At 43.2% G+C, this 12138-nt stretch overlaps 1 protein-coding gene across 1 annotated transcript in view; it reads left to right on the top strand.

The window, feature by feature from the left end:
* The window catches only part of slc6a1l (solute carrier family 6 member 1, like), a 29920-nt gene extending 18473 nt beyond the window's left edge, over positions 1 to 11447 (top strand). Inside the window, 5 exon segments of the mRNA XM_064939362.1 lie at positions 100 to 231; positions 349 to 451; positions 6465 to 6565; positions 8101 to 8268; positions 10312 to 11447. Of these exon segments, the coding sequence (XP_064795434.1) occupies positions 100 to 231; positions 349 to 451; positions 6465 to 6565; positions 8101 to 8268; positions 10312 to 10407 (600 nt within the window). The 3' untranslated portion in view covers positions 10408 to 11447.
* Positions 11448 to 12138: the final 691 nt, after the last annotated feature.

The raw sequence follows: 12138 nt of genomic DNA, 5'->3' as shown, positions 1-12138 counted from the left end.
AGGTGGCCCTGCAGAAGTTGGTAGCCTGTTAGAGTTCTCTGGTGCAAGACCTGAGTGAGCCAATGTGTGTGTGTGTTAACCTGTGTGCTCTGCCTGTAGTTCTGTACTGTGGAGGGCTTCGTCACAGCTCTGATGGATGAGTTCCCCATGGTGCTGAGGAAGAGGAAGAAGGTCTTTATCCTCGGCGTCTGTCTAATCTCCTTCCTCATTGGCTTCTCCAACATTACACAGGTAACAGTGTGTGTGTGTGTGTGTGTGTGTGTGTGTGTGTGTGTGTGTGTGTGTGTGTGTGTGTGTGTGTGTGTGTGTGTTTAGCCTTTTAACAACCCTCTATGGCTGCTTCCCCAGGGTGGTCTGTATGTCTTCAAGCTGTTTGATTACTACTCTGCCAGCGGGATGTGCCTCCTCTTCCTCGTCTTCTTCGAAACCGTCTCGATTTCCTGGTTCTATGGTAGGACATAGTAAGCTTCTGTACCATCAGGAAAATATAGGATCTATCATTGTTGTTTTCTACAAGCATACATCCTGTTTAAACATGTACAGTTAATACTAGTCTCTTTACATACACAAGAAAACCAGCAGGATCAACCATTAAAATCACATAAAATAAGTATGTAAAAGTACCCTAAACATGAGAACAGACTGACCATGGAGAACACTAAACATGATGACAGACTGACCATGGAGAACACTAAACATGATGACAGACTAACCATAGAGAACACTAAACATGATGACAGACAGACTGACCATGGAGAACACTAAACATGATGACAGACTGACCATGGAGAACACTAAACATGATGACAGACTGACCATGGAGAACACTAAACATGATGACAGACTGACCATGGAGAACACTAAACATGATGACAGACTGACCATAGAGAACACTAAACATGAGAGACTGACCATGGAGAACACTAAACATGAGAACAGACTGACAGACTGACAGACTGATGGAGAACACTAAACATGATGACAGACTGACCATGAGAGAACACTAAACATGATGACAGACTGACCATGGAGAACACTAAACATGATGACAGACTGACCATGGAGAACAGACTAAACATGAGAACAGAGAACAGACTGACCATGACACTAAACATGAGAACAGACTGACCATGGAGAACACTAAACATGATGACAGACTAAACATGGCCATGGAGAACACTAAACATGAGAACAGACTGACCATGGAGAACACTAAACATGATGACAGACTGACCATGGAGAACACTAAACATGAACAGACTGACATGGAGAACACTAAACATAAGAACAGAATGGAGAACAGAGAACAGACTGACCATGGAGAACACTAAACATAAACAGACTGACCATGAAACACTAAACATGAGACAGACTGACTATGGAGAACACTAAACATGAACCATGAGAACACTAAACATGACAGACTGACCATGGAGAACACTAAACATGATGACAGACTGACCATGGAGAACACTAAACATGAGAGAACCATGGAGAACACTAAACATGATGAACAGACTGACCATGGAGAACACTAAACAGACTGACCATGAAACACTAAACATGAGAACAGACTGACCATGGAGAACACTAAACATGATGACAGACTGACCATGAGAACACTAAACATGAACAGACTGACCATGGAGAACACTAAACATGATGACAGACTGACCATGGAGAACACTAAACATGATGAACAGACTGACCATGGAGAACACTAAACATGATGACAGACTGACCATGAGAACACTAAACATGAGAACAGACTGACCATGGAGAACACTAAACATGAGAACACTAAACATGAGAACAGACTGACCATGGAGAACACTAAACATGATGAACAGACTGACCATGGAGAACACTAAACATAAACAGACTGACCATGAGATCACTAAACATAAGACAGACTGACCATGGAGAACACTAAACATGATGACAGACTGACCATGAGAACACTAAACATGATGACAGACTGATGGAGAACACTAAACAGAGAACAGACTGACCATAGAGAATACTAAACATAAGAACAGACTGACCATGGAGATCACTAAACATAAGAACAGACTTTGTCGAAATGGGTAGACCAAGGCGCTAAACGTAGAGTTCCACATATTTTAAGAAACCTGACCATGGAAACTCACCACACAAAACATGATAAGACTGACCATGGAGAACACAAACATGATGACAGTGACCATAGCACTAAACATAAGAACAGACTGACCATGGAGGCAACTAAACATGATGACAGACTGACCACAAAACATGAGAACAGACTGCCCATGGCACCATGAAACATGATCCATGGAGAACACTAAACATAATCACCATAGAGAACACTAAACATAACAGACTGACCATAGAGAACACTAAACATGATGACAGACTGACCATGGAGAACACTAAACATGATGACCATGGAGATCACTAAACATGATGACAGACTGACCATGGACATAAACAGACAAATCACCATAAGAACACGTTTGTAGGGTAGACAAGGCGCATAAAACATAGAGAAAACTAAACAGCTAACAGCGCTTTCTATGGTCCCACAAATGAGGAAATGGCTGCCTAAATATGATCCCCAATCACAAACATAACAGCTGACCATGGGAACCAGAACACTAAACATGATGACAGACTGACCATAAGAATAAACACAAACCATGATGACACTATACATTTGACAGACTGACCATGAAATAAACCATGATGACATATGGAATCATGTAGTAACCAAAAAAGTGTTAAACAAATCAAAACGTTATTTTAGATTTCAGATTCTTCAAAGTAGCCACCCTTTGTCTTTGTCAGGATTTGGCCAGGGTTGTTCTGGGTTTTGGTCACTAGATGCCCCCATTGTGCTTTTTGACCTTATGTTTTTTCCCTTGTTCCCCATTATTATTTGCACCTGTACCTCGTTTCCCCTGATTGTATTTAAACCCTTAGTTTCCCTCAGTTCTGTGCTCTGTGTTTGTATGTTAGCACCCAGCCCTAGTGTTCTGTGTTTTCTTGTCGATTCCGGTGGATGCTCTTGTGGAATTCTGTTTTTGTTTTTGAGTGTCTCTTGAGGCTTTTTTGTGCTATTCCTACCACCTTTTGGATTTGCCATTTTTGTATTTAAGGACTTCTCCTTTTTACTTTATTAAATACACCGTCTTAAGTACTGCTGTGTCTGCCTCATCTTCTGGGTTCTGCTGACTATTCGTGGCTCAGTTGGTTAAGTGACTGTTTCTCACTCCGGAGACCCAGGTTCGTAACCGGGTCCTGACAGTCTTGATGACAGCTTTGCACACTCTTGGCATTCTCTCAACCAGCTTCACCTGGAATGCTTTTCCAATATTCTTCCAAGTTCCCACATATGCTGAGCACTTGTTGACTGCATTTCCTTTACTCTGCGGTCCAACTCATCCCAAACCATCTCAATTGGGTTGAGGTCAGGTGATTGTGGAGGCCAGGCCATCTGATGAGGCACTCTGGCACTCTCCTTCTTGGTCAAATAGCCCTTACACAGCCTGGAGGTGTGTTTTGGGTCATTGTCCTGTTGAAAATCTAATGATAGTCCCACTAAGCGTAAACAGGATGGGATGGCGTATTGCTGCAGAATGCTGTGGTAGCCATGCTGGTTAGGTGTGCCGTGAATTCAAAATAAATCACAGACAGTGTCACCAGCAAAGCACCACCACACCTCCTCCTTCATGCTTCAGGGTGAGAACCACACATGCGGAGATCATACGTTCATCAACTCTGCGTCTCACAAAGACATGGCGGTTGGAACCAAAAATCTCAAATTTGGACTTATTAGGCGAAAGGACAGATTTCCACCGGTCTAATGCCCATTGCTCGTGTCTCTTGGCCCAAGCAAGTCTCTTCTTATTATTGTTGCCCTTTAGTAGTGGTTTCTTTGCAGCAATTCAACCATGAAGGCCTACTTCACATAGTCTCCTCTGAACAGTTGATGTTGAGCTGTGTCTGTTACTTGAACTCTGTGAAAGATTTATTTGGGCTGCAATCTGAGGTGCAGTTAACTCTAACGAAGTTATGCTCTGAAGCTGAGGTAACTCTGGGTCTTCCTTTCCTGTGGCGGTCCTCATGAGAGCCAGTTTCATCATAGCGCTTGAGGCTTTTTGTGACTGCACTTGAAGAAACTTTCAATGTTCTTGATATTTTCCGGATTGACTGACCTTCATGTCTTAAAGCAACAATGGGCTGTCGTTTCTCTTTACTTATTTGAGCTGTTCTTGCCATAATATGGACTTGGTCTTTTACCGAATAGGGCTATCTTCTGTATCCCACCCCTACCTTGTCACAACACAACTGATTTGCTCAAACGCATTAAGAAGGAAAGAAATTCCATAAATGTACTTGTAACAAGCATACCTGTAATTGAAGCTGGTTGAGAGAATCATCAAGGCAGCTTTGCACACTACTTTATATTTGAGATTCTACTTAAAAAATCTTAAATATAAAATATATTTTGATTTAACACTTTTTTGGTTACTACATGTGTTATTTCATAGTTTGTCTTCACTATTATTCTACAATGTAGAAAATAGTAAAAATAAAGACACTGACTTGTGTCCAAACCTTTGACTGGTACTGTATATATATATATATATATATATATATATATTGTACATACACCTTAGCCAAATACATTTAAACTCAGTTTTTCACAATTCCTGACATTTAATCCGATGTAAAAATTCCCTGTCATAGGTCAGTTAGGATCACCACTTTATTTTAAGAATGCGAATTGTCAGAATAATAGTAGAGTAAATGATTTATTTAATGGCTTTTATTTCTTTCATCACATTCCCAGTGGGTCAGAAGTTTACATTCACTTAATTAGTGTTTGGTAGCACTGCCTTAAAATTGTTTAACTTGGGTCAAATGTTTCAGGTAGCCTTCCACAAGCTTCCCACAATAAGTTGGGTGAATTTTGACCCATTCCTCCTGACATAGCTAGTATAACTGAGTCAGGTTTGTAGGCCTCCTTGCTCGCACATGCTTTTTCAGTTCTGCCCACACATTTTCTATGGGATTGAGGTCAGGGTTTTGTGATAGCCACTCCAATACCTTGACTTTGTTGTCCTTAAGCCATTTTTCGTCGCAACTTTGGAAGTATGCTTGGGGTCATTGTCTATTTGGAAGACCCATTTTTGACCAAGCTTTAACTTCAATATATCCACATAATTGTCCCCGTCATGATGCCATCTATTTTGTGAAGTGCACCAGTCCCTCCTGCAGCAAAGCACCCCCACAACATGCTGCCTCCCCCGTGCTTCATGGTTGGGATGGTGTTCTTCGGCTTGCAAGCCTCCCCCTTTTTCCTCCAAACATAACAATGGTCATTATGGCCAAACAGTTCTGTTTTTGTTTCATCAGACCAGAGGACATTTCTCCAAAAAGTACGATCTTTGTCCCCATGTGCAGTTGAAACCGTAGTCTGGACTTTTATGGCGGTTTTGGAGAAGTGGCTTCTTCCTTGCTGAGTGGCCTTTCAGGTTATGTCGATATAGGACTTGTTTGTTCTGGGATTGATTTGCACATTTTGCACCAAAGTATGTTCATCTCTAGGAGACAGAACGCGTCTCCTTCCTGACCGGTACGACGGCTGTGCGATCCCATGGTGTTTATACTTGCATACTATTGTTTGTACAGATGAACGTGGTACCTTCAGGTGTTTGGAAATTGCTCCCAAAGAGGTCTTGGGTGATTTCTTTTAATTTTCCCATGATGTCAAGCAAAGAGGCACTGAGTTTGAAGGTCGACCTTGAAATACTTCCACAGGTACACCCCTAATTTACTCAAATGATGTCAATTAGCCTATCAGAAGCTTCTATAGCTATGACATCATTTTCTGGAATTTTCCAAGCTTTTTAAAGGCACAGTCAACTTAGTGTATGTAAACTTCTGACCCACTGGAATTGTGATACAGTGAAATAATCTGTCTGTAAACAATTGTTGGAAATATTACGTGTGCCATGCACAAGTAGATGTCTTAACCAACTTGCCAAAACTATAGTTTGTTTTAACAAGACATTTGTGGAGTGGTTGAAAAACGGGTTTTAATGACTCCAACCTAAGTGTAAACTTCCGACTTCAACTGTACATCTTTAAAAAATATATTTTCCTTTATTATTTTCCACTAACCCGGTCATGCCAAAGTTGACAAAGTCTCTTGATGAGGGAGTTGGGGCCCATGAGAATGATCTCAGTATTGTTGTAATTTACTTTTAAAAGGTTATTGCTCATCCAAGTTTTCACTTCACTGAGTAAGCTGGCTGCCTAGCTAACTCAAAAGCATATAGCCTACAGATAACATTTAGGCTGTCTTGACATATAACCTATAAATCGTCACCTGTGTAGTTTGTTCAATGCTCTCTCTCTTCTCTCTCTGTCTTCTCTCTCTCTCTCTCTTCTCTCTTCTCTCTCTCTCTCTGTCTTAGGAGCTGATAAGTTCTATGGGGACATTGAAGAGATGATCGGCTATCGGCCCTGCGGCTGGTGGAAGCTCTGCTGGAAGTTCTTCACTCCGGCAATCTGCCTGGTAACTGCCATTTCCATTCAGGCTTCTCATTGGCTTTCAATGTGTTTAAATCCTCAGGGAAATTATACTTAACCCTGTATCTCAGAAACGCTGGTTGGGTCCCAAATGGCATTCTATTTCCTATATAGGGCATAATGTATACATTTTTTCAGATCCTTGCAACATGGGGCCGTGCTTTATCATGCTGAAAGATGAGGTGATGGCAGGTGATGAGTGGCACGACAATGGGCCTCAGGATATCGTCACGGTATCTCTGTACATTCAAATTGCCATAGACAAAATGCAATTGTGTTCGTTGTCCATTGCTTATGCCTGCCCATACTATAACCCCACCGCCACCATGGAGGACTCTGTTCACAACGTTGACATCAGCAAACTGCTTGCCCACTAGCAAACTGCTTGCCCACTTGCCCACACGATATATACATGGTCTGCGGTTGTGAGGCCAGTTGGACATACTGCCAAATTCCCTAAAACAGCTTTGGTAGAGAAATGACCATTCAATTCTCTAGCAACAGCTCTGATGGACATTCCTGCAGCCAGCATGCCAATTGCACGCTCCCTTAAAACTTGAGACATCTGTGGCATTGTGTTGTGTGACAAAACTGCACATTTTAGAGTGTTTTTTACTGTCCCCGGCACAAGGTGCACTTGTGTAATGATCATGCTGTTTAATCAGCTTCTTGATAAGCCACACCTTTCAGGTGGATGGATTATCTTGGCAAAGAAGAAATGCTCACTAGCATGTAAACAAATTTGTGTACAAAATTTGAGAGAAATGTTTTTTGTGCGTATGGAAAGTTCCTGCGTTCAGCTCATGAAACATGGGAGAAACACTTTACATGTTGCGTTTATATTTTTGTTCAGTATACGTGTATTTTATTTTAACGGATTTTCTTTTACCATTTAGTACAAAACAAAAACACACACAAAAAATACAAAAAACACAGTTGCCAGACATTTTGTCAGCCTGTCCTATCTGGCCGGCATGCTGACTTGTCCCATTTTGTCAGCCTGTCCTATCTGGCCGGCATGCTGACTTGTCCCATTTTGTCAGCTTGTCCCATCTGGCCGGCATGCTGACTTGTCCCATTTTGTCAGCTTGTCCTATCTGGCCGGCATGCTGACTTGTCCCATTTTGTCAGCCTGTCTTATCTGGCCGGCATGCTGACTTGTCCCATTTTGTCAGCCTGTCCTATCTGGCCGGCATGCTGACTTGTCCCATTTTGTCAGCCTGTCCTATCTGGCCGGCATGCTGACTTGTCCCATTTTGTCAGCCTGTCCTATCTGGCCGGCATGCTGACTTGTCCCATTTTGTCAGCTTGTCCCATCTGGCCGGCCGGTGTTTATTTTTACAGGGACAGTGCACATTAATCAACGTTTCAGTAGAAGTGCCCGGTTTTAGCCAGCCAGCTAATTGTCAACCGCAGTCCCTGGACAGGTTATTATTGGGAGATCTGGTATACATCTGTGATGTAGTCGGCCTGGAGCATCACCTATTACCTCACCTAATGTAAATGTTTCTGTGTGTGCAGGGAGTGTTTACCTTCAGTGCCATTGAGATGACCCCCCTGACCTTGGGGAAGTACGTGTACCCGGCGTGGGGGCAGGGGATTGGCTGGGTCATGTCTCTGTCATCCATGGTTCTTGTGCCAGGCTATGTCATCTACATGTTCTGCACCTCCAAGGGCAGCATCAAACAGGTACACAGTCAAGCAGCAGATCCCACGATGCTCCATATCCTTCCCGTCTGGCCCCAACCCCTCGATAATAGCATGTCTGTAGGGTCTGGATAGGTAGATGCTTGCACCATATTGCTTCCACTATACAGATCTGCAAATATCGAGGGTTGGGGCTAAGGAGAAGGGGTAGAGCGATTGGGGATTGGCTAGACATCTCTACCTCTGTCAGGCTAAGGGGAAGGGATAGAGACAGATTGGGGACCGGCTAGACATCTCTACCTCTCTCAGGCTAAGGGGAAGGGATAGAGACAGATTGGGGACCAGCTAGACATCTCTACCTCTCTCAGTTGCTTTTTCTTTCTGGTTATTTCTCACTCTGTTCCATTTTATTTTTTATTTATATTTACATCTCCCTCTATGACACTCTCTCTGTCCCCCACTCTCTCTCTGTCTCTGTCCCCCCTCTCACTGTCTCTCTCTCTGTCCCAGTCACTCTCTCTCTCTCTGTCCCCGTCACTCTCTCTCTCTCTGTTCCCGTCACTCTCTCTCTCTCTCTGTCCCCGTCACTCTCTCTCTCTCTGTCCCAGTCACTCTCTCTCTCTCTGTCCCAGTCACTCTCTCTCTCTGTCCCCGTTACTCTCTCTCTCTCTGTCCCCGTCACTCTCTCTCTCTCTGTCCCCATCACTCTCTCTCTCTGTCCCCGTCACTCTCTCTCTCTCTGTCCCCGTCACTCTCTCTCTCTCTCTCTGTCCCAGTCACTCTCTCTCTCTCTCTCTCTCTCTCTCTGTCCCCGTCATTCTCTCTCTCTCTGTCCCCATCACTCTCTGTCCCCTCTGTTTCTCTCTCTCTCTGCCCCCCTCTCTCTGTTCTCTTTCTCTGTCCCCTCTCTCTCCCCCTCTCTCTCACACACACTCCCCTCTCCCTCTCTCTTTCTGTCCCCTCCGTATCTCTATGTCCCTTCACTCTCTCAGACATTCCCCTCTTACACACTCTCTCTCTCTCCCTTCACTCTTGTCAGTCTCTGGTCGTGTTTGAGAGTCTCTGATCACCAACTGAGTAGACTGACTGATCAACAAATCACCTTGTATCCTCAATAACGTTTCAATATGATTGTAGACCAGTCTGCTTAGTCTGTGATCAGCTACTGAGTAGAATTGATGCTTTCAAATACGGCCTTCATCTCTTTATACACCTCTTTCTTTCTCTCCGGTTTTCCCCTCACTCCACCTCTTCCTTTCTCTCCGGTTTTCCCCACTCCACCTCTTCCTTTCTCTCCGGCTTTCCCCTCACTCCACCTCTTCCTTTCTCTCCGGTTTTCCCCACTCCACCTCTTCCTTTCTCTCCGGTTTTCCCCTCACTCCACCTCTTCCTTTCTCTCCGGTTTTCCCCACTCCACCTCTTCCTTTCTCTCCGGTTTTCCCCTCACTCCACCTCTTCCTTTCTCTCCGGTTTTCCCTCACTCCACCTCTTCCTTTCTCTCCGGTTTCCCCCTCACTCCACCTCTTCCTTTCTCTCCAGTTTTCCCCACTCCACCTCTTCCTTTCTCTCCGGTTTTCCCCACTCCACCTCTTCCTTTCTCTCCGGTTTTCCCCTCACTCCACCTCTTCCTTTCTCTCCGGTTTTCCCCTCACTCCACCTCTTCCTTTCTCTCCGGTTTTCCCCTCACTCCACCTCTTCCTTTCTCTCCGGTTTCCCCCTCACTCCACCTCTTTCACATATGAGAAGAATGAATAAATTGCTCTCGCTATAAAACGTAATTTATCAAACAGCCCCATTATAATGGAAAAGATTACCTTTATAATGTAGTCAAAAGCAGACCTGGGTTCAAATGGCATTTGTGCATGACTGAGCTTGCCTGGCACCATGAACCAATAGAATAGTCCCAAAAGATGGGCAAACACTACCCAACTAGAATTCCAGGTGGGCTCAAACAAACCCTCAACATATTTGAAGTATTTCAAAGGCTATTTGAACCTAGGTCTGGTTGAAAGTATTATGATAAATCACCTTTAGACTGTAGTTGAAAGTATCCCTCATTGCTGGTTCCCTGTCTGTCCTGAACAGCGTTGGCACAAGATGACCACCAGCGCACCTTGTGAACATGCTGGCGTCACACACCAGAATTCACACACAGGAAGTGTGGGCGAAGCCGCCGTCTAACTGGGAATAGGATACAGTTGACTCCTGGGCCCTGATCTAAGGTCGGTTTAGCGTTTTTCTCCTAATGGTTAAAATTAGGAGTTTTGGGTGGGTAAACCGATTCCTAGATATGTTCCTACAGGCAACTTCCACCCAGAATTCCTGACTATGCCTGACACCTCGTCAACACAGGGGTGTATTCACTAGGAACCAAACTAACCAAATGAAAGCCAACAGACGCAAACAGAATGAAACGGGGAGTGACCTACCTGAATTTGTCCAATAGAAACTATTGTTTCCGTTAGGAGTGAACGATTTCCGTTGCGAAACGTTTTACAACTATTTGCTACGGTCTTGCTCTAATGAATACACCCCAGTATTCAGACAGAGAGAGGTATCATGGGAGATGCCTTGGCCAAAATGCTTCCATTCAATATGTATCCTCTGGAACTGAATGGTCACATCATATAATGGACTGTATTATTGACCAATACAATGTTTTTTCTTCTGTGGTACACCGCTGTATACAATTCATAAGGTGACACCATCTTTTTCAGATCTATATGAAGTCATTGTGGCCCACTTTGGCTTACGAACAAATACAAAGCATTTTGTAAAGTATCTGAATAAATTGAAAACATTTATTTTTATTTTTTATGTGTTGTGGCGGTTTCATCTACGATGCTGTATACAGTACATATTCATTAGAGGTAGCGTTCACCAGTTTAGCATTTGATGTAACAGTTTTAATAACAGTTTGTAAAATAAATAACGGTTTGTAAAATATATGAACATGTCTTAAATGTTTATAACTGGCCCTTACGTGAAGATACTGTGTTTGTTTTCAATAGTGTTGAACTGTAAATATTATTCTGTGTCCAAATGCTGTAATAGTGTATGAAATGAAACAAAATGTGGTCCAATGATGTACTGTATAAAGTAGCCCTATATAAAGGTACTGTACAAGCCAGGAGTAACACTAATTAAAATGTCTCATGGCTAAATGTGTAATATGAGAAGGGATTTGGTTGGGTGTTCTTTCAGTTCAATAAAAGCAAACATAACCACCAAAATACATTTAATCGAGTGTCAACTATTTTATGCTAGCCTCCCTTTTCACAGATAGGCCTGCTGTAAACCTCTCACAATACAAAAAGGTCAATACACTTGAATTTGAATCATCTCTACAAATGGAACGGACATGCACTCAGGAGAGAGTTGTTTATCTCTCCTCTGTTTATCTGTTACATTGTGAGAGCCATTTAGTGTTTCTACTTGACTAGCACATTAGTCAGGCAGCCACAACAGCTGGAGTTGTGCAGAGAGCTCTGATATCTCCTTCCCAGTACTGCTAAAACATGGGACACAGTGGGAGAAGCCACTCACTAGCCAGGAGTAATTCCTCTCCGAACCTGACCAGAATAAACTACCCACTGGGCACAGATGACATTTCAACATTTATTCCACGTTGGTTCCATGTAATTTCATTAAAATAATGTGGAAACAACATTGATTCAACTAGTGTGGGCCTAGTGGGTATTGGCTCTAGTTATCGGCTAGAACTTGGTTCCAAAAGATTTCCTGATCAGGTCACATGGTCAGGAAAACCTCCCAGGCTCAACTAGTGAACTGGAGCTATATTTTACAGTACTAGAACATGTTATGTACTACAGTCACTCACATACAGTTTCATAGAACGTTGTGTGTACTCTACCTACTCACATACTGCACCAGCTGAGGAAACTGGTTTGG

Source organism: Oncorhynchus masou, chromosome 27 (assembly GCF_036934945.1).
Source record: "Oncorhynchus masou masou isolate Uvic2021 chromosome 27, UVic_Omas_1.1, whole genome shotgun sequence".
NCBI lineage: Eukaryota > Metazoa > Chordata > Actinopteri > Salmoniformes > Salmonidae > Oncorhynchus > Oncorhynchus masou.
This window is presented reverse-complemented; position numbering and strand designations above follow the sequence as displayed.